The sequence below is a fragment of the Centruroides sculpturatus genome, unplaced genomic scaffold (assembly GCF_000671375.1).
Source record: "Centruroides sculpturatus isolate CEXI.00-Female unplaced genomic scaffold, Cexi_2.0 scaffold126, whole genome shotgun sequence".
Classification (NCBI taxonomy): Eukaryota; Metazoa; Arthropoda; class Arachnida; order Scorpiones; family Buthidae; genus Centruroides; species Centruroides sculpturatus.
Window position 1 is genome coordinate 220471 of NW_019384298.1, and position 25463 is coordinate 245933.

Consider the following 25463-nt stretch of genomic DNA (forward strand, 5'->3'; position numbering starts at 1 on the left):
GTTTGTGAATTCAAATACTTATGCGTGTTATTCGCATTTAATCGAAAGGCTATCGACAATAAAAAAAAATGGATAGAACTGGATATTAAAAAAACTTAAACGTTCTTAGGGAAAAAGGATCCAAGATTCGAATAATGCGATAAGTTCTTTCTTTGAAGAACAGAAAAAAGTTATTTAATTTCTTTCAAGTATAAATTTTATTAACTTTAATATTAAATTCTCTTTTTTTTATTTAAAAGTTAAAAATAATCAGATAATTTCGGCTTAAAAACTGTAAAATGTTTACTTATAATCGTCACTTTCTAAATATTAATTGGTATCTATTAATTGCCATTTAAAAAGAACTGATACATATTATAAATAAATATATGTATAAATATGATAAATATTTATTTGTATTAATTGCTAATATTTTAAATTTATAAATATATTAAAAATTTTCTCTAGGCGAATCAAATGCGGAAGCTAGAAGAGAATCTATATTATCTATTAGCCTATTAGACCTATTGCTAGATGTTTCTCTCACTGACAAAACGTATAAGGTCAGTAGTCTGAGCTGCCTGATATAATAGAAGCAGAAAAAAGTGTCGTTGTGACCATGGCCTAAATGCCAGATTTACTATAGAGCCACGAAGCAAACCGCGTATGAAAGGCTAATATGTTCATCAGATTTCACACCACGCTATTCCTTTAAAAATCAACAGTTTATCTTCATTGTCAATTCGGTCTACAATTTTTATTTATATGATTAATGCTTCTTTTTGACAATTTTATTTAAAATAATTTTAAAATTGGTTATTAATATAAATTATTAACAAATCATAATCGTAGAAACGTGAAGGAATTCTTGATATATGAGCAAATATAACAATTTATCACAAAATATCAATAGACAAACAAACACATGTGTCATTACACAACGAGATGTGTATTTTTTATTAATGAAACTGCGAGTAAATCAAGACATATGTCTACTTTATTTTGTGAATTTCTAACGTATCATATATCACAATTTGTGATTCGATGTTCTTTTAAACTACTTTTTCTGATATCACACACAGTAAATTAAGAATATTTCTACTTCTTGACTATCTGCATATTTATCTCGATATGAAATCAATAATTTAAAAGCAAAAACTTTTAAATTTTAAGTTTTTCCTTCAAAATATTTTTTATTGTATGCACTTCAATACATTAAAAAACTCCAAATTAAATGCATAAATTTTGTGAGGAAATTTTTAAACATTTGATTATATACATATAAATAAGGAAAAATTTATTTTTTAATAAATTTCTTCTTACTTTTAAATATATTAAAAAGGCTTCGAGGTAATTTCTTTCAATGGATCTTCAGTATTTTTACCTAGCAAACACTGTCTAATAAATTCTTCCATAAGAATTAATATTCTTAAATATATTTAAAAACCAAATATAAAAACTAAGCCATTACTGTTTTTTCTATACTTTTATCATTTCTTTTGGTAAATTTTACAAAATGATAATGATAATTATTTTGTAAAAAATAAAAAAATAATCAATAAATCAAGAGGCAAAATCAATACACTATTAAATAAATTAATTAAATTAAATTAAAAACTTTGTACTTAATTTTCAAAAACTATTTTCTCTCTTCTCTTCAACTTTTACAATTAAAATAAGCATTATTTTAAATAAATAATTCAAATTTAAGGCGAAAGCACTTATTTATGAAGACATTCAAAAAGTGTATAATTATATCTCTTCCCATTTGTAAGTATATATTAAAATGCATAATGTCATAGTATTAATTCAAATCGAGATTATAAATACTCGAAAATAATGGAATATTTTAAATTATGCAATATCGTATCACTTAAAGTTTAAAATTAGTAGCAATCACTATTCAAAAATAGCAGCAATTATGTAATGTAAACAGATTTGCATCATTAAAATTATGCAAAAGCATCATTCCAGAATTTAAATAGAGAATTCAACAAAGAATGTAGCAAAGTATCGAGTTAGATATTTTATATGATTGCCTTAGTAAATATCGAATTACAAAGTTGCAATTGTAGATGCAAACGTAGAAAATTATTCATTTCGCCATCCACAACGACTCTTAAATTTTCGAAATAATATGAACTCTCCAGGTATTAGAATATAACCTGCTTCACATTAATGAACGGCTAAATCGATTAATCGATTTAGTCGAATAAATTCCTGAAAGGATTTTGCAGAGGTCGACTTTTGCATCACGCCTTGATTACACACAAACAAACCATCATATTGCTTTATCAATAAAAATATTTCTCGGAAGGATTCTTCGATACAAACAAGAAAATACATAAAAATTATCTTAGAAATAATTTTCTGCATGTTAGGAAAGGGGGGGAAATGTTTCGAATTGCATTTCCTAATTGGCAACTAATCGGGTGGGATGAAAATAAAAGATACAAGGACACATCAGTAGCACCCGGGACACGTTAATGTATTTGAACTGGATTGCTGCAGCACTGCTACAGACAGCCACTATCAATCTTTTAATTTTTTTTCCCCCGCATGTGTCCGTGTATTTTTTTTTTCTTTTTTTGCGTGTGTTTGTGTGTATTTTTTTTATCTTATTCTTATCACGATAGACACTGTCCACAGTAAGAAGTTCCTTTAACTGTCCGATATATATCATTCAGCTACTTGTTTATAAAAGCGAATTCTTTAACTAAATAAAATCAGCTATAAATTTTAATAAGTTTCCAACCTACACGAATAAATTTTAAAATTATTATTATTATTTTTTTTTTATTTTTCACTATAGTTACTGTTGCAACATGTAAGTTAGGCTACTCGATAAAAATCTGAAAAATATTAAGCCATATAATCTTATCTATTCGACTTCAATACACAAGAATGAGCAAATTTAAACTCGGAGAATACCTGTTCATTAAAAATGCATATTCTATATGTCGAAATATTATTAAATCATAAATCTTATCATAGGCGTCCCTCCATAAACTAACGAGGTGACTAACCTAGTTATAAAACTTTGGAATCAACTGAAGTGAATCGAGTTTCTCGAAACGAAGCTCATACAAGTGGAAGTTATAGCCTTTTGTAAAATGGAGGAACCTTTTGACTCGCAAGACTGAATGACATTCAAACGATTTCCAAGTCGAAAATGTAATGTCAGTTATTATACCATATATTCTAAGCTCGTTGCCAGCACTTGCGACTTTTGCCATTTCTGCACTATTTATTCATAAATTCTCGAACGTCGAATTAATAAAAATTAGAAAATAGAATTCTGAAAGCTCATTCCATAAAAAAGTCAATGCCTGTAGATATCAAATCTTCAAAGCTTTTCGAGAGGATTTCTCTTTATTCAGTGGCTTATCCTTCGAGTGTTAAACGTCCACTTACAATAATCAATGTCATATATTATAATTTATCATAACGTTGTAAGAAATCGCCAACCGAAATCTTTCGGATTGAACATTTTCATTTAATCATATTTACTTCTAATTGGTGTACCACATCCATTTTTATCAATTTATCGAATTCGTTTATATGAAAGTAAATTAATGTCTTCATCGTAATAGACATTTAAATAAGCATAAAATAAAATTGCAGTATATATTTTTTAAAAATGAAAAATTTTTTCATCATTTTTTCTATGAGAATGTGCAATGAACCGAGATTCCGGCATTAGTTTTTATATACCATTGTGATAATGAATTACAATAACGAAAAAATATCTGTAATTAAAAAGATATTTCTAATAATGTTTTTTAATTGTACTGTGCATATAGTAAATATAAAGTTCCAAAAAATAATACATGAATTTAAAGGTGAATGAACCTACAGTATATATTTTCATACATAAAACTTTTTAATAAAATTAAAAATTTTTAAATATATATATGAATTGTTTATAATTGTATTTCGTAATATAGATATACACATACACATTCCACGTCTCCCTTACATGTAACTGTACAGTACGAATATGTAATATACACATTTTTCGTTTGAATGAAAATATACAATTCAAATTTAGGCTATATTTAGGTCTATATATGAGGGAAATATCGTTCAACTAATTTATATATAGCTTATATAAATGATATAATAATAATAATATATTTAAAAATTTACTAAATATAACAACACAAAAAGTTTCAATTCTTAATACAGGATATTTTATGCTTATAGACGTACATATTTGTTTAAAATAATATACGAAAAATTCGAACAAATTCTCATTAAGACAATAATATATCGTTCTAGAATTTAACAATTTATTTTAACTGCAGACATTAAATAACCAAATTATAATTATGCAAATAGCTTAAAGACATGAGTTATCACATAATTCTCGATTTCTCGGAATGATCTTATCCGTGAGTGAGAGTATGTCAACTCAACTCATAAATCAATTTGACGAAACAGATACACATCCTGTTGTCAGTCAGAGAATGTCGGCCTTCATTGTACTTAATAACTAAGACATAAATAGAAAGGAAATTATTATTCTTAAAAATGTATATGCTCCACACTTAAGACAAAAAAAATAAATTTAATATTTAAATAATTATTTTTTTATTAAATATTTTTATTTCGATGCGATTCTGGATAAAACGTAAGTACATATCGAAAGAATTACTAAAGGATCGTTACGTAATTTCATGGGGATTATTGTTAGATGGAAAGTAATTTAATGTCGCCATACCTGATCTGTATCTATACCGGATATGACATCACGTCACGGTAATTAATTTTGGAGAACTAACACGTGCACTCACATACACACCGCGAACACACACCTAGGAAAATCGTATGAATTGAGATAAATACATCATCGTCTCTTGTTTATAAATTTAACTTCATTCGCTGCTGATGAAGTACAGAGTGTGATAATCCCATTTCTACTTTGACTTTGAATACGGCTGACATATCTGGTATGATTAATTAATGGAAGATGCTACGGTCTGTCATCTGTTGAGATTAACATTAAATCCATTTTAATTAAATTTTTAACTTTTTATCTATTTTAAAACAGGTTCTAAACTTCCTATACTATTAAATTCTTTAAAACAACTATTTTATTCTTTTAACACTTTTTTCTCCTATCTACTCCTTCACATTTATTATGTATAATAAAACTTTATGATATGTTCCTCTCGCCTAAACTGCTGAATGTTTTTATGTTTACTATACTAAGTGTTTACTATTATTACGTTAAACGTATTAAAATATACAGCATTTGACAAGTTCTGTAAGTTTCTAATCAACACGTCTGTAATTATTTCATATTCAAGTATATTGAAGTGTTAAATCATTAAAAAAATCCATAAATGTCAGATTTGTAATACGTCAAGAATTAAGAATTAATCCATTGTAATTTGTGAATAATACTCTAAAAACATTAGTATGACTAATGGGAAGATATGAATTGTCCTATGATTTATATTCTTTCAAAAATTCCTTCAAATAGCTTGTTTTGAAAGAATAAAACCTATCCAAATAGAAGATCCGCAACATAATAAAGGTAAATACTCAAATAGTTTTGACCTAAAATCTTATTTTATGAACTAAAAATGATGGATGAGGACACTGCATAATGTATATGGAATACTTCTTTCATTGTTGATCTAGATTTTTCTTTAAAGTTCAGTTACAAGTTAGTTTACAAATGTATACCTGGCTGATTAAACTTTGTATCAGGAGACAAAAGAGGTGTGAAAGATCTATATAGGCGGACAGTACAAAATTAATAGCATTTTGACTCCGCCTTAAAATGGTGATGATACTGTTTGTCTACTTATCTAAGGCAAGATAATGTGCAAAGAATAAATCAATCAGACATTGTCAACCACGCCCCCGGCTATACCTAACAATATCAAAGTACATTATCATACTATTAATGATATTGAAACACAAAATTTACTATAAAGGTGAATGAAGATTTATGGCTATAATATGCTTTTATAACTACAATCCCTTTTTGTTTCAAAAAATTATGGATGGAATTTTGCAAGTGGTTTGTAATAAAAAAGGGCATAACCAATAATTACGTTAGCAAAATTATTTGATCATTGGATTAAAAACTGTAATAAAGTACAATAAGATTGCATAATAACTTACATAAGACTATATTTTGCGAATTTTGATTATGAAATCTTAAATTTTTAAGAATTTTTAATATATATATACTTAACATACTTGGAAAAATCTATGATATATAAAAAATATACGTAACGTAACAATTAAAATAAGTTATATAGGCTTCTATATAAGTAATAACTTGTCATATATATTAAGCATTTCTACTGAAATTACTAAGCTTTCGTATTAATTAATATCTTAAAATTTCCGGAATTCTTAGACGATTAATTCTTAAATATTTCATAAACAGTAAATCATTTGAATTCACAAATTCCTTTTAATGTCTGCTTCATCTACATAAATAAATCAGTGCAACAAATTTACGGCCACATCTACAAAATATTCAGAAAGATTGAGAGAGAAAAAAACAGCTCGAATTTAATCATAGCACCATAATTATCACAAAAATTTAACTTTTTCTGTAGCAGAGTTATTAATTTCAGCATAATATATTCCGATAATTAGATTAAAATAAACTTTTCATTACGAGTCGTGTTATCTTCCTATATAAAAACAAAGAAAAAAAATTAATAAATGTTTTGGTATCTCCATAATAATATTCTGTAAATTATGGATAAGTTAATTTTACATAAATTTAATATTAAACATAAGTTTAATATTAAAGAAAAATATGATAAATACAATTCGCTGATAACAAAGGAGTCTTAAAAATTTCTAGATTCTATATTACTGTTTAAAATACGCTCCAAAGTATGATAAATTGCTTGAAAAATCGTATAAGCCTTCTGTTTAGGGCTCTAAATTTAGCGAACACTAAAAATAAGAAAGATAGAGAAGATATTAGCGAATAAAAGAGAATCAAGATTAAAATAATGATCGAAAGAAAAAACCTTGTCGATGGAGAAGGTTAAGTAAAATTTCAAATTCCGATACCAGATAGTTCTTGTAATGTTGGCAACAAACGAAAAGTGTTTCGTTGATCGCTTCATTAATCCTAAGTTAAAGACATGGTGACCTCCTCTGATGGATTTCCCTTCAAGCTATCAATCCATGTTTCAATGAAATTGGTTTACTAAATAAAAAAGTTATTTAAAGTGGACCTGTTCTGTGGAACTTTTTAATAGTAAAAATTTTAAAGTTTCTTATCATTTTTATATAAATATCTACGTTGATAATTAAGATTGTCTGAATAATGTAAAAATGTATCCAATCTGATATATTGTCGCGAAAACAAACCATCCGTTATGTGAGCTGTAACTAATTGAACTCTTGGGTGCTTCAGGTCTCTATGTCTGGATGCACAATACGATGAAAAAAAATGAATTCCATTCACGAAATTCTTTTATCGAAAATGTAATTTTGTAGATTGAATATAATTAGTTTAGAATGGATAACATTTCACCTTAAATTAAATCCATTTATATGATACGTGATGACAATATAAAACATTCGTTAACTGATTTATATACCTTTGATTTCAAATTATATAAAATTTTTTCTTTGAAATAAAATTAAATACATTAATTTTACTTAAAAATACATTCTTTCAGATAATTTTTTAAGTCATTCTAACTTATTAGCTTCCGCACAGACTTCCAAATCGCATGTTTAAACTCATCCTAGTTATTATAATATTAATACTAAAAGTACAGTTTCAATATAAAGAAACTTATGAAAAAAAACAATAAAAAACATTTTTTACGTATTATAAATCTAATTTTAAACGCTTAAAAAAACAAAGATTTTGCCTTAAAGAAATTATTTCAAAATTGAAAAATGCAATTTAAATTTTATTTCCGATTATTATTTATAAATTCAATTACCTATGATATATTAGATAATAAAAATATATTTAATGGTTTTTTACTATCTTAAATTCACTAGTAAATAACTGATTCCATTCAAAATTGAAGGGGGAAAAAACGAGAAAGAATTGATGTTCCAACTCATTATTTCGGTGAGAAAAACAAAGATACAAATAGATTTCAGAATAGGATTAGCAGCTTACAAGAAAGTGGGATCGTCTACTGGACATAAAATGCATTTAGTTCATTTGTTAACCTCTGATCTAATATAATGAGAGTTTACCTGTACTTTTAGAGTTCATGAAAGACAATAATACGTTGGGGATAAACAGTAAATCGATTGTAAAATTCTCGCTGAATCTACTGTACAGAGATATTGCCTGAAAACTACTGTTCCTGGATAGTAGCCAAATAAATATTTGTTTGTAGAGGCAATAAATTTTAATTTATGCTCATAACCTATATTTATAATTTATTAAAATTATTATATAAACTCGTGTTTTAATTATTAAGATTAATAAATAGTAGGCTTAGAATAAATCTGTAATATTAAAGAAAATGAAACATATTAATTTAAAAATCTGAGTAGAGACTAGAAAGAATTCAGATCATCGTAAAAGAACGTTGTCTTGTCATAAAAATTTTCATCAGTAATAACTTTTGAGATCATAATATGATAAGATGCTGAATTGGATTCTTTGATGAACAAGTCAAATCGTGATCAAGTGGCTCATTTTACATGCGACGAGAGAAATTGAAAAGAACCATAAAATCATTGTAGATAAAAGCAATAACTAAACTGAATAATTAAATAAATTTATTATCATTTTTTTTTCATTTTAAAATTAATTGATCATTTTACTTACTTTTTCAATAACGTTAATTTCATTCTAAAGAAATGTAAGTAATGAAAACAAAATAATTAATTTTATATAAATGTATTTATTTCATTAATCAAGCATTAAGAAAAATCAAAAGTTAAGCCTTAAAGTAAAATTAAATAAATTTAACGATCTCATTAAAGTATTTATTACCTTGTTTTCTGAGAGAGAATAAATACATAACAGTTTTAATTGTGTAGCAAAGTATGGCAAATATTTACAATTATATACAATTTAATTAATGTATCGAGTAAATTATCTCGAGGTAATAATTAGAAACATTTCAAAATTACTTCTGATATAAAAAAAAGGAAGAATAGAAAGAAGTTTGGTACGTTTCTGGACCACGAAGTTGATGACAGCGTCATATATCACAAGTGTCATTTCTTAACATTAAACATCCACTACACGGTTCGGATCCCGAATAACAGTAGATAAGATAAAATTAAGGATAAGATTAAGTCCGAATGTCAAAATTTAAGCCCTGATTCCTCTAGATTGATTATCAATAGGAAATAGAAGAAACTTGATTTAATATGTTATTAAGTTAATTGCATCAGTGAATATAATCTATTGTTAGCTATTGTTTATCAAAAAACATCTTAAGAATAAAAATTAAAAACCAGGAAATCGAACGAACAGACACGAAATTCATTTTTTATACATTAAGTGGTTCACCTTGAAGTAAAATCGTGCGAAGAGTAACACGAAAACTATTATTTTGAACGTGTTCAACAAAGAGCACAAAGGCTTATCTTTCAAGGATGTTCAAACAATTCTTTTTTATTTAATTGCTCATTTGTTAAATTATTTTTTTAAACTCCGAAACACAAAAAAACATTTAATGTTAATAGCTATAAATGTGCATAATTACCCAACTCAATATTCTAAAAATCGTTAAAATTCAGAACGAGAAGTTTGTTTTATGTAAAAAGAAAGAAAGGGGGGAAAAATATATTATGGCTAATATTACTAGAGGTGACTGCTTTAAAATATTACCAAATGTGACCATAAATTTACTATCTTTTACGATCTTCTTGTGAAATGTGAGAAGACGAATAAAAATTGTGTTTTAGATTCAGTGAAGAAACTATAAATAAGAAAAGTACATTCGAATGTTTAAAATAACTAAAAAAGTTCGCTGGATTTATAAACGTATTTATACTGTTATATTTGACGAATAAAAAATTTTATAATTTATTTAATATATTAAAATATTCTACGGTTCGTGTCAAAATGACCTTCAATTAAAAATCGATGAGGAAAACTTCTTATAAGAAGTGCATATTTACGAAATCGTGCAAACGAAGATTTTTCTAAGATCGTAAATATTGATCGTAAAATAAAATTTAAAATAAATAAGTTTTCTTGGATTTTAAAAAAACTTTTTCCCAGCTAAAATATTCATGTCCACTACTATGAAAAATGGTCAAAGAACAGTTCATATTTTCATGGATAATATAAGAAAACTGGATATTAACCCATTAGTCTCACACGCTAAAATTTATTTGAAGAAAAAAATAAAAAAAAAGAAATATAAATTCTCAAATTATTCTTTAAATTCAGCCTTTTAAATACTTTTCTAAAGTTTAACTAAACTCTAGTTTAATTTAAGTCTTAATTTGTCGCTTAAATATTATGCAATCAACTTACATATCTGATCAATTGAGCTATTTTTAGAAATTATTCAACTTTGTTCGACAAGTCTCTGATGTTAATTGCTTTTCATTGAAAGAGGATAGGACACTTTTTTAATTATTATTTTCATCAATCATCCAAACGCGTGTATAATAATACGGATAATATAACATTGTACAACTAATGGATTAAAGTAATTCAAAAAATTTAAGTAAAAATTCCAAAGTTTAACCTCTAATAAACACATTAAATTTCAGTATAATAATCGATGATTTATTAAATTTCGTAAATTCTGAATTTTTAAAAAAATTATTACAGTAATTAACGGTCACTAGTTTCGATTTTGGATTTTTTAAAAATCTAAGCATCGTAACATCGTAAAATACACGTTTTAATTTGTTAGTATTTACCTTATTAATTATTCAAAATAAAATATTATAAATAAAAAAAATTCACATTAAATTTTAAACATAATACCCAATGAACAGTGATCCAGCCTTGGAAATATCGTATTTAACAATTGTAGTTATAAGGAAACTTATCACGTGTTGGGTATATTTTTGTAAAAAGAGACGACAAAACAAGATTTTTCTCGAGAATAATGATATAAATTCAAAATATATCTCAAAAGTTTTGAGAAACTTCATGAATTTTAACGTTGGTTTGTGTTCATCATAAAAAATATACTTTATTTTATATTTATAAAACGATATTTATTAATAAATGATTAAAATATTTTCTTTTTAAAAAATCTTTTGAAAGTCAAGAGTCAATTCTATACTAAGAATTGTTTTGAAATTTTGCTTAAATATAAATATATAATANAAATATGTTGCTTTGTAGTAATCGTTTGGTAGAGTGCTAAAATACTTAAATGCTACCGAATTCTAGTGAATTGGCAGAATATCAAAGCAGAAAAATTTCTTCATTAGACCAAATGAATAGTTATAGGAAAAAGAGAAAGAGATATTGTCAATTCATAATCTGATATAAGGATGATAACCTACAAGGCATCAATGGTAAACCCCTAACGTAATTCATAATTCTTCGACGATACTTTTATCGATTCTATATCTAGAATATAACAAATTGGATGGTAGCTTTTTGTTTTCTTTTCTAGAGCAATAAACAAACCCTTAATCTGACAAAGAAAACTATTTCTGAAGTTATAAAAATATTACGTTTTGGTCTTGGCTCGTATTTACTTACAAGTTAGAATAATTTTAAGGTAAAAGAAAAAAAAATCGATCTGAACATAATGTAGCAAACTAAAATCGGTGAAATTATGTAACAAATTTTCCAATTATGTTCATTAATCTTAATTAAAAACTGGATATGAAATAAGTATACAGTATATAAATTTTTTAAACCTTATTTCTTACAAAATTCCTCTAAATATAAGAGAAGAAAAATACAATTTGACTAGTTTCTATATATAGAATCATCTAACAGGTAGAACAGAATTACATCATAAATAAATACGGCAGGTGAGTAAGAGGAAGCTGAGGTAAATTAATGATACTCTCTTTTCCACATGATTTATATCGACCTTGCAGGATTTATAAACTGGACTGTTTCCTCTTTATATATTTTTCAGTTATTCAAACGTTTAGTTTCTATGAAAAGACCTTGATAATAATCTGAAAAGTGCGCTAACAACCATCTCCGATTACTTAAACACAAAACAGTTTTTTCCCCCTTTCTTTCTTGGCAGCTTATCAAACTATTATTTCGTAATTTAATACAAGCTATACAACGCCGCTTCCAGTTTACAATTGTGATAGTTGTTTGAATAATAATTACAGCAAATCCAAAAATGGTAATACAAGGAGTTAATTTACAATTAATCCTTTACATATAAAGATCTATTGATATTCAATTTTTCAGGAAAAAAAAGTATTAACACTTTTTGAAAAAACTCTTAAGACATTTTTTTAATTACACTAAAATTATAGTTTTTATTTAATAAATAACTACTTTAATAAAAAAAATAATAATAAAACTGAACCATCATTTACAGACTATTTTTTAAAAGATATTTAATTTGACGTTTTTTAGCATAAAAACTACTTCGTAAGCCGTTAATGTCATTAAAGCGACGCGTAATAGAATAAGGCCGTTCTATTAAAGTTGCTAGACCACATGTGACCCCCACTGATCAACTGAGCCGATGAAATATTCATCCGTTAGGAAAAAAAAATAAAATAATTTCTGGGATAGAGAAGTAAATGCTATATTTAATTTGCAGTATGTTTGCTCTTAGTTTTTTCTAATATTTTCAGTGATTGATTATATATAATCAAATATTTATATTTTTATATACGCGAATATTGTAAATTATAGTCGATGTTTCTCAACCTCCTTTTAAAGCTGCCTCCTAGGACTTTCATTAGGCAATGTGTTTACTAATTGACCTTGGCAAAATTCGAGAGAATAGCAATTTATTTATTCACAATTAAGTATTTATTTACTTTTTTGTTACGTATGTGTCCATCTTTCGTTTGACAGTGTTATTTACGTTATGGCTGGTGTGATTGCGATTATTTTTTTCCACGTAAAATTCATTCTATCCCCCAACAACATTACTTTCGTTTTCGTTCAGAAATTCTGTTCTAATTAACATAATTTTTGCTTAATTCCATTATATTATTTTATATATTAATGCAAAGACGTTTCGGTTTAAAATAAACTTTCTTCCATTTTAAACCAAATAATAAAATCGATGGCTATATTTCTAAAAGCACAAACTCTGATTATGTAAAGTATTGAATGAAAGTGGATGTAGTTTACTCATCCCACTGTATGAGTCTATGCAGTGGGGAAGACCATCTTGGATAACATGACCCTGTGCTTATACGAAATATCCATCATTCTCGGGTTATGAAAACAATAAATAAATAAGATACACAACGAAAACTCTAACCATTACACTCAAAGAATAATAATATGAAGCTAAAAAAAGAAAATGCATCAATCTCAGCAACTTGTGTCATTTTCGCGAAAAATATTTCCGCATTTTTATGAACTTAGTCCTAAGAACAAGCAAATATCCGAATGGCGGTAGAATGGTTAAGAAATTGGTCATTTATCAACATGCAAAAGATAAAGGCGGATGCACATGGACAGCAAAATTAAGGCGACACTGAATGTCAACGTCTGCTCTTACCAATCGCCTCTTTTGACCTTGACAATTAAAATGGGTGATTGGTTTAATCTGTTGTCGACGTTCAATGCAGTGTTGCCACTAGACCTTCTCCACAATATCCGGTTTGAGGGCAACAAATTTCCCCCTCCTATGCTTCGCCTCCAAAGAAATCCGCATAAATCCACGTAAAACCTGAATTATCTAGATTATTCCCTCGTATACCTAATTGAATAAATATTTTTACAATTTTATATAGCCTAGAATTTCCTCTAATTTAAAAAAAAAAATAAAAATAGGAATTTTTCTTTTATTCCATAAAATATCTGCAAATACCCGCCAATTCTTCAATACAAGGACTTCTTCCTTTTCCGCAATTGGAGAAATTTCCCTCCATGTAGTAGCCCTAATTCAATGTCACGTTAATTTCGCCGCCTTTGTGCATCTGCCTTAACTTATGTATCAATTATAAGGATGCGAACCGCTTATCAAAAGTATGAAATTACATATTATAAGAAGGTACCAGATAAGCATGCACAACACATGTCTATTTTCATTGGTAGATATAAGATGAAATATACATCACGGTGCATTCAGTGCTACCATATCCCATACATTCAATACAAAGAGGATATCATCTAGATATTAATTATAAAAGATACGTTTGCCATATTTTAAAAATATTCTAGATACAGAGTATTTACAGTACAGTACCTACTACATTTTAATATTGTTCTATTTTTGTTTCCTGCGTTTATAATTTAAATGTTGTGTTAAATTCAGTTAGAAAAGGAACATAATGTTCTTGATGTCTGCTAGTACAGCCAAAAACGTGTGAAATACTTAATTTTCGCTGCTGAAGAGAATAATCCAAATATGTTGCTTTATAGTAATCGTTTAGTAGAGTGCTAAAATACTTAAATGCCACCGAATTCTAGTGAATTGGCAGAATATCAAAGCAGAAAAATTTCTTCAAAAGATGATAATTTTTTCTTTAAAAAATCATAAGCAATCGTTTCTTGTACTATTCTTTACAAATTAATGCAAAAAGGGACATCGGATATAAATTTAGTATTAAATAACTGAATTTAACATGAGGTAATTTTTAGATTTCGTAGCGATATTTTCATGTTTTATGATATTTTATAAGTATATTTCTACGTGATCGCAATTTATGATGCATAAAATTGTTTTGCAGTGTAATATTGTAAGTTTGCTGAAATGGGCGAAAAATGTAAATTCTTTAAAAACAGCTTTTTTGTAACTTTGTGACTTCTAGATTTTCTCTCGTTGCCATTATATGATAAATTATTAAAAACAATTTTTTATTTATAAATTAATTTAAAACTTCTGTACAACCTACGGTTTGCGAAGCGAATTATTGTATATTTATTCATACAAAGTAATGAATCTCACACTTAAGTTCTGTCTTATCTAATGATTTTTCTCTATAATATGCTTACTCAATAACTATATACAGTCAAACTTCCATGTAGTGCCTTCTTAAATAACGTCACCTTCTTAACGCGTCAATAAATACAAGTGAACGAATCTTCCTTTCAATATTAGAAAACTTTAAGTACCTACGAATTAGTAATTGTACGATTTTACAATAGAAACGGCATTTTCGGCGAAAAGTCCCTTGTCTTTCAAACTTAAACTTGTGTATAGATCTCAATATATTCCACACTGCATATTGTTCTTCCTAATCAAATCGTCTTATATCTGTGTTAAATGTAATACACCACAAATTTAACAGATATAAGACGATTCGATTAGGAAAAAAATTAAATTATCTTGTTTTGATTTCAAATACGATATAGATGAACTTAATCTATCTTTATAACTACACTCCAACTGCAAGCATCATTGACACAAAGTTATCGATGTTAAGAAACATTGAGAAGATAACGTCGATTTATTAAGCAAGATATTAAGCTTGATAATTTTTTTAAGTGAAGATCTGATCATCCAGACAAGTGTTTTCGCAAACCGGTGACCGAAGACTATAAGATAAAGGAGTGGTCCTTAAATTCCTTTATTATTCTTTAGAACTGCACGGCTTTAAATTTCGCAGCAGGGAGACCAGTTTTCATTTACTTAAACATTATGAAGTAGCTAAATGTCACAAGCAAGGGCAAGTAAGAGCAACGTTCAGCATTCGTGGAATTGGCATTACTAAAAAAAATCTTGCAGAATGAAGTATCCTGCAGAGCACTGTTACAATCAGAAAATCTGTAAGGAAAAAATTCCTATCGGAGTGTATTATGTAGATTCGAAATTGTATAATAAATTAAAGTCATGGGTATAATTTCAATTTCGTAAAATATTATACGATATATTGACACTAAAAAAAAAGTATAAAAAATAATCCTTCTTAAAATACAATTAAACTGTAAGTCAAATACTGTTTCATTATAATTCTTAATAAGATACTTCAAGAATATCTTCTCCGATTTTCTTTAAGAATATATATAAGAAAACTGAAGGGAAAAAATGTTTTTACTTTCAAATTTTTCACGTCTGAATATTTTAAATAAAATATTTTTTTAAATTAAAATGTTTTTAAGCAAAATATTTTAATCAAATTCGTAATATTACATTCAAAGCAAGCTCGAAATTGCTTATATAATTTATCATCATGATTTCTAGTCTAACATAAATGTTAAAAAGTAACTGTTTTTATTTAGATTCGAAGAAGAAAAAGTTCTTTATTAAATTTAATTCTGCCACATACTAAGTTTAAAAACGTGATCTAATGTAAATACTTAATACGCTCCAAACATTACAGAAATAAAATGTAATACATAGTCGGTCTCTTATAATCCCTTCCCTTGGGTTATAACAGAACACGTTTTGACATCGAGTTGACATTTTTACGGCTGGCACAGTGTTATTAAATTATTTCTTTTAAAAAAGTTGCTGACAATACAAAAAAACTAAGCACGAAACTTTTCAGTATCCACAAGAAAAAAAAAAATATTGTTAGTTTATATTACTTAGTGTCAGGGAGATCGAAACATTTCATAAACTAACATTTAAAAAGAAAGTAACATTATTAAATTTCATTAAAAAAAAAGAAACAATGATGTATGTTAGAACAAAACACCTGTCAATAACATCATATTTAATTGTTTTTAAATTAATGTAGGAGTCTAGAAATTATTAAATAAAACGAAAAAAAATGACAGAAAAAGATTTTTAAGTGTAATTATGTCATTATTATTGTTTAACTAATAAAGTGTGGAACGGAATAATTCTGATAATGATTTATGGAAACGCGACTTAGATGATACTGTAAAATTACAGCTACAAAATAAATTTGTATGCATACGATACTGTGGTGTATTATATACGAATGAAGTAAACATAATTAAAATTCTATATCCCTATGCGAGAAGAATGACCAGATGATGGTAATTACAGTCGCGTCGGTTATAAGTATTTTATACTTTGTCGCATATATTTCAACGAAGGATAAGTTTTAATATCATCTCCTTCACTTCTGGCAAAATTATACAAAATTTTGTAAGGGGGAAAAAATATATAATAACACCTGTGATTTCTCAAATTGAAAAAAAAAAAAAAAAAAAAAGATATGTTTCCAAAGGATTTGTCTCCTCCAAATGCCACGAGGATAATTCAAATTTTCTTAATTTCTCTTCAAGAAAAATAATAATAAAAAAAAAATACATACAATTTGCATAATATGCAAAACAGTTTGAAGAAACGAGATGAGTATTCTTTTACAATTCACAAATTTTCATAATTACAGTAATAATTGCTTCTGCAACACTTTTTTAAAATTTTGATGTATTTAATTTTTTTTTCCTAATATAATCGATTATTTCAAATTAATGCGAGGATTTATAAAATCTTATTTAGAGCTTCCCATATTTTTAAATATCAAAAGTATGACTTGTAACAAGATTAATGGCAAATTTACGTGACGTAAATCTTCATAATAATCATTACTACTGAATGATTTTAAGCCAATTTATATTTATAAATAAAGTTCGATTTAAAGATAACTACAAGAACAATTTAAAAAATGAAATAAACAATTACTTTAAAACGTCTTACTTTATTTAAAAGCTTATATATTTCGAATTTTTTATTGATAAAGATAAAAGCAATAAACCAATTTTTAATGGTATTTACTATCCTCTATTTTAAACAAGGGCGCTTCTGCATTATATAACAATTTCATCTGTTTTTTTACTTTTTAAAATACATTGTTAAGTACTACTATCTGTTTCTTAAATACAATTCAGTATAACAATATTAAAGATACATATACGTTAAACAAAACAACGTTTTAAAGGTTTAACTGTATCATTTTCTATAGAATTATATATACTGTATATATTTAAATGGAAAAAAATAATCATTTAATATTTATATTCTTCTACTTCGTTCAAATAAAACACTATCCCTCGTTTGAAATGGAAGATTAAAATATTTATAAAACCTGTATCATTATTTCGTATTAGTTTGCAAGCTTATTGATCTTAAAATTAGTCTAATCTGAAGGATAAACTCATAATAATTTAACTATAATTAGTGTGTGGTTACGCTAATTCAGTGTTAAATTATAAAACAAAAACATCTAAAAGATAAAGTAATTTATTATTTTTCTATTTTTTTAAACGAGTTAATTTTCTAGAAAAATGCAATATTAAACTTTAAAAACACAAATACATTACTCCACTCGCGACCGATATGTAATATTATGGCTTAATACTCGGAGAGGATCTGTAAAAAGTAAAAAAATCCAGCAGAGAAACACTGCAAGAATGTTTTAGAACCTTAACATGCTCTTTCTGTAATTACTATACTAACAAATCTCATTTTCCTTAATACACTTAATTAAAAACGAGAAAAACAGAGGGAAAAAAACAAGTAAATTTTAAATTTCAAAAAATAAATAAATTTACTGTCAAATTCTAAATTAGGAACTTCATAAATATTTATGTAAATTATTATTACTACTACGAGCGTTAAAATAAACCGAAACATATGTTTACGCTTTGATATTATTTACAAAAAGTGTTCACTGGCTTATCATGAAGCTAGCAGTAGTTCAGAGAAAAACTCTCCCGCAGCGAGAAAGGTTAGAGGAAATTGCAGGATGTTTGATAGTCACACAGTTAAGAGAAAATGGGTAACAACACGTGACAATAAATAGACGTAGAAGTGCCAAGTTCCTCCTCCTTCCTACGCTACATATCGACAGTTGTTTTTCATCAACTACCCTGATAAACACCAGTCTAACGTTGTTGTTTGTCTTTCCTAATTTCTGATTTAGTTACCACCATGTAAACATCATAAATATATATGTCATTAGTTATCTTTTAAAAAATTTATTTTTACTATTGTTTCAAATAAATTTAACTAAACTTAAATCGGAAATTAAAAACACAGCTTTCTAGTATCTCAAATCCATAGAGAATTTACAAAGTGAATAGTCATGTTCAACAAAAACACTAATATTGTACAAGTGTACAGTATCTTTCTCACTTTTACAATTCCATGTCAAAGTGTCTCCGATATTTTCAGTACAGAGATTCTTCCCTTTGCCAACCGATACTTATTGATACGTTAGAAATATGTTTCCGATATTTTTATATATATATATAGGGGAATTTTTTTTTACTTGAAAGAACTTATCTAACTTATGAGGGGGAAAACATTTCGATCGTAATATACAATACTCAAAAAAAAAGAATATAATGTTCGGATTTGAAACGCATTTAACAATGATTTTCCCATTACACTGAATTATTCTGTATCAAATATCATTCAAGTCGACTTCGAGTGTTACTTGTATTCTTTAAATCTTTCTTAAAAGAGTTTTTCTTCAGAAAGGAAGGAAACGAAAAATCGACTCTTCAAATCAATCATTTTATTATATTTATTGAATTTAATAAATTATTTCTGTAATAATCGATAAACATTACGAATCTTAGACTATTTAATGTTTGAAATTGTTTAATTATTATTACTGCTTGTTAGTATAAACGAAACATTCAACAGATCGAAATTAAAAGGAAAAAATTGATTTAGAAGAATTTGTATTATTTGTTTGGCTTAACAAAATGACAAAAAATCGATTGTTTTTATAAACACGTTACACTTATATAGGGGAGTAAGCTACAACAAAGCGAATAAAACCTGAACGAAGATTCTTCAGAGCTTGGTGGTGCAAAGACCATCAGAGTATTTTATTACATTTTCATGTATCACTGACATAAAATTGCTGAGAGTGGTGAATGAATGTAGAGTACCCACGCGACATCCAGTCACCATGTAGATCAATTTTATTTCTTCTCCATCTGTTCACCTTATATTTTGCAAATGCACACAACAAAGACAAAAGCGAGCATGTCAGACAAGTAATGGGTATGACAGGACTAATTAAGCGAAGGGGCGGTCGGACAGTTTTACATATTGCACGGTACCATTCAGTAGAAATCAAGGGAAATACATTTCATTTCAAACTGTTTACTCGAAACAATGGATCAATAGTATTCCTTCGTGACTGGTACTTATTGATATGCCATTCTGACGACACGTTAGAACGGCGCCAGTTTATACAGTATTGAGACAGTAAAATGCATTTAGCTTTAAGTTTACATGTTGAAATTAGAAAGTTTTGCTCTGATTATTTTCTTAAAACAAAAATCTATATCGCCAAGTTCTGTACTATTTAAAATTTTAAGCACATACTGGCAGCCATCATCTCTCCAAAGATAAGGTAGTTTGCCACTTATAAAAAGTCGATAAGAGACGAAAACAGCTTTTCGGAGGAAAGAATATCAAAAATGCTGTACAGCACGATTAGAAATATTTGTCACCAAGGTAATGATGTCGAATTGAGAAGGACGACGCTTAATCGACTTCAACGTACAACTAGACAATGTCATTTTTCTCAGAAAAACCAGATCGTTCCCCATGCTCTACACTTAAGCTCTTTCCTAAGCTCTTTTGTGACGACTGAATTCATCTTTGTTTCGCTGGCAAGATAACCGATCTTCTCTTATCGACATATATCTACTCAGAGTCATTTAATATGTCGCCAAATTGTGAGATTTTTTTCTACTTTTTATCCCAAAGGGTCGCTACTGGATATTATTCTATTGTCTTTTCTTAACTGGAGCATAAACTTTGAATGAACTTTACCTATGTCTTTTATCTTGCTAAACAGGAAAGGAAACAAAAAAAATTTTCTTCTTCTTTTATCTAATTAACCGTAATCACGAAGAATGATTAATAATTTTTCAAAAAAGTCGATATAATTCTAAAAATATTTAATCTTAAGCGTGTTCCTTTGTAAAAAAAATTCGGGAATTATATAATTTTTCAACTTCAAAATCAAATCAAATCCCAAATTTTATTCTCCATTTTAATACGCTACCATGAATTATTGCCGATTTGACAATTAACTTATTTATCCTGGAATAAGAGGAACGGGCACAAAGCCAGAGAAGTTTTGATAAATCTACGCGATGAGTCGATTACAAATGAACAGTTACGATGCAGGCAAAAGAACTCATTTGGAAGAGAAATTTTGAAAATCTTTAAACAATTTATCAAGTTACCACACTGCTTTATCTCAATTGTGTTTCCCCCCTTCGTTCGTTTAATTCTAAAATATAAAAATTGGATAAAATCAAAAACCGGCAATCTAGAGATTTTTATTTCGTTTCCACTTCTAAATATACAAATTGAATTTTAGTTACTTATTTCGAATATTTTTTCTTAAGTTCATCATCCTGCAATATACTGAGGTCATTGGGCTAAACACACTTATCAATCTCTGGATCTATAAAAGGATATATATCATAAAATGGAAGCTTTGACCCAGAGACTAATTACAGCAACTGGCTGTATTATTTTCCTTTAAGCAACATTCGTGAAACCAGCCCACTTGGAAAACCGACAGAACTTGTTTTTGAATATGATAATCACTTCTAGTAACAGAATGAGGAACTTTATGCACACAAGCAGATTTTCTAGCTCGTGAGTCACAATCTTTACTAACTCTCTCTAATATTAAATTATGATTACCTTATTTAAGCATAATTTTTTTTTTGAATAATAAAATGGTTTAAAGAATAATATATTATTTTAAAAACACAGTTGTAACAATATAATTTANTGTTACAGGTTATGTCATAACCAATTTTAAAATGGTGACGTCAAAATAATAACTACATAGTATAAGTTGTGTTGTTATTCACATATATATTTTTATCCTTGATATAATAACTTGTATATTACTATAAATATAAATTCTTTTTTAGTCCTTAATTTTGTTTTGTATTCGAATTTCCTGGAAATACAAGTCAAGTGGAAAAAGATAAGAATGGGCAGACAACCGTCATTCAAGGTGAGACTTCGGGAAAACGGGGTGTTGTCAACTTTTACACAAGTTACAAATCTTCGTGTCAACATTTCCTCCTCCCTCTTTTTTGGGTAATATATAATTATTATAAAATAACGAATTACAATAATTCTGATGCCCATTAAATACATTTTTACTCGTGAATTTTTATTGTATACGACACGATTAATTCAACAAGTATCTTAGTTTTTGTGTGTAGATCTGTAGATTATTCTCGAATTTTTATGGTCACGAAAGATTTACAATTTAAATTTCGATAATTTGATTGATTTAACGTATTTTATTTTATTTATAAGCTATTATATATATATATATCAATTTTGGAAGAAACTTTTAACAATAAGATTAGAAGAAAAACGTGTAATTAGAAGAGTTTTTATTTTAATAATGTATACAATTTAATTAAAATAAAAAAAACACAATGCAGAGTTTCCGAAACGAAAGAAAGAACCATCCTATACATAAAAATAACGCTAATTTATTATTTTAAATTATAATTTTAATAAACTCAATCAAATAAAAAAAATGAAATTTGGATAATAGACAATCGCAAATATAAAGCGATTAAAATGATATTAGTTAGAAGAAGTCATTTGTGAAATGCAAATATCAACACAACATCCTTCGAGATTTAAATTGTTAAAAAAGGAATCAACGTCGATTTACTAAAGGTTCCCAGCACCTGTCAGTCGTTAGTGCCTAAGGCTGAGGAGAAAGCTTCCCACCTGCCCAGGTAGTAAGGCCAGACAGAAGAAAAACTTAACTTATCCGACTTTAAATTGCTTTTGTGTTACTCTAACCGCCAATGATGTCATGTCAGACAATTTTCCCACAAAACTTTCAAACTGAAAGACATTTATCGATTCTCCAACCATTTTACTGGACAAACGCATCTCAACCGTCCATCCACATCAGATATTCTTCCAACGGTTTTTCATCCCCCTTCGTAATAAACTATAATAAAACTTACAAGTTAAATTGTAAATATCACTTACTTTGTACAAGTAGAAGACATAATATCCACTTTAAAAGTTTGTATTCCACTTCCATGACGGCCAAGAAGTGATTTCACGTAAAGTCCAAACTCTAATACACGAACACACTGCAACCAGCACTGAAGCCGTACGCCATTTGACTCGCCACCTCTTCTCTCGACAGACGGCGTTAGCGCACTCTGGTGGACAAAGTAGGAAAGCAGGAGCCGGATGTCTGCCGCAACGGCGACAAACCCAATAAATAATAGCTCCGCTCTTCGGATTTATGACTCGAGTGGACACCAAACAAAATACAAATAATAATTTATTACGTATCAAATCACTTTCACTTATAATACGCATTAATGTAATACGCTAATCCGAAAACGGGCCGATTTTTTTCCTCTATTCTAACGAACGTATTCGGAAATGTCATTTTCTAAATTTCTAGATCTAAATTAAAAATAACAAAATAAAAAATATTATTTCCTTCCTTTGACATTTTCGCTTCTGAGTTATTAACAAATGCGTAAATAAAAAATTCTTTTCTTAAATGTTAATATTAAATAATATAAAGTGATATTATGTAGCCTATATTCTTAGGTAAAAAATATATAAAACATTTTAAAATTACATACAATGAAAATACATATGAAATTATAAATATTGTATATAAAAATTTGAAACAAACAATTCTAAATATTAATTAAAAATTTATTTTATCGCAAATAAAATAGACAGGAAGCTTGTTAAACTTTAACATGTTATAGTATAAAATTAATTTAAATAAAAATATAAATACTACATTTTTATATTTTTGATATAGAATAAAATATTTATAATTCTCAAAGGTTTTAAATCGTAAAGATTTATACAATAACAATACAAATCGTATTAATATAGTAAAACGTAGTAGAAATTACATTATTTTTATGCACCAGTTTTCTTAGCTTATTGTTAAATATATATACTCTATAATAGCTCATAGAAATAATACAACTTGTAGATACTATTTTTCATATGTACAGTACAGTACTTATAAATATGCAACTGGAATTAGTAAAAATTATTGTAATAAGCAGTTTGCGATTAAGACATATAATCATATTAATTATGAATCCACACGCTATGTAATAAATCTATAACAAAGTACAGGATACGATAATTGAATGAATCCTTCTTTCGTGCAAATATCCCTACATGAACAGTTTTTCCTATTTTGTTAGAGATTTATGAGCGAACTGTTTATTTATTTATTTTAATGAATCATACTGAACTAACATTGGTACCTATTGTCTAAATAGGTAGAAACAATTTAGTCGACTGAAATCTATAACGATAAAGAATATACATTATTATGTTTATCCTATAAAAATCATTAAAATGAATAATAGATTATTATTATTATTATTATTAATATTAATATAAATTTATAAATTAATTTATTGTTAAAAGCAAACACAGTAAGCAAATTTTTAAAAGTAACTTGTTCATTTTTTTTCCTGTAAAAACGATGATAAAATCTTTTGAATGACAAATTTCATTTCCTTTAGATTATTTCAAAGCATTTTTAGAGTTTTTTCTTTTCATAAAGTAACTTTTAAGTTTAAAAAAAATTTAAAATTGCTATTTCAAAATAACTCTATCGATAGAAAATAAGGAGGATTTTAGTAATCTGATTTTATTATTTACAAGTGCACCTGTCTAAAAAAATCAAAATCTCATGACAAAAAAAATCTTTCTAAAAATAGAATTTATTTTTTTTTTTGTCAAGTTCGAATGTAGTTATTAGTGATATATTGTAACATCAGTTCATTCATAATTTAAAACAAGGTTATTAAGAATTTTAAAAATTATAATAAAACAGTATTATAGTAAAGTAATGAATAAAATAAATATTAATCAATAAAAAGATAGAGAATAATTTATCACGAATCCTAAAATAGTAACAATACATATTAATATTAAATACTGTATAAATAGATTCAAAAAATAAACCTATTCAATCAAAAAAAATTAATAATAGCAATAATAATAAAGCAAAGAAAAGATCTTTTATATAAATTCTTTTTATATATATATAAATTTTAAAATTTTTATTCGATTCAGCATTATATATTTTTAAAAAAGGATTAATAATTCAGTTTGCATTATGTAATTGTTGCNTAAAGATTTATACAATAACAATACAAATCGTATTAATATAGTAAAACGTAGTAGAAATTACATTATTTTTATGCACCAGTTTTCTTAGCTTATTGTTAAATATATATACTCTATAATAGCTCATAGAAATAATACAACTTGTAGATACTATTTTTCATATGTACAGTACAGTACTTATAAATATGCAACTGGAATTAGTAAAAATTATTGTAATAAGCAGTTTGCGATTAAGACATATAATCATATTAATTATGAATCCACACGCTATGTAATAAATCTATAACAAAGTACAGGATACGATAATTGAATGAATCCTTCTTTCGTGCAAATATCCCTACATGAACAGTTTTT

At 26.9% G+C, this 25463-nt stretch overlaps 1 protein-coding gene across 1 annotated transcript in view; it reads right to left on the minus strand.

Moving 5' to 3' along the window:
- The window catches only part of LOC111629764, a 102340-nt gene extending 79175 nt beyond the window's left edge, over positions 1 to 23165 (minus strand). Inside the window, exon 1 of the mRNA XM_023373707.1 lies at positions 22968 to 23165. Coding sequence (XP_023229475.1) covers positions 22968 to 23022 — 55 coding nt within the window. The 5' untranslated portion in view covers positions 23023 to 23165. The remainder of the gene's footprint in view (positions 1 to 22967) is intronic.
- Positions 23166 to 25463: the final 2298 nt, after the last annotated feature.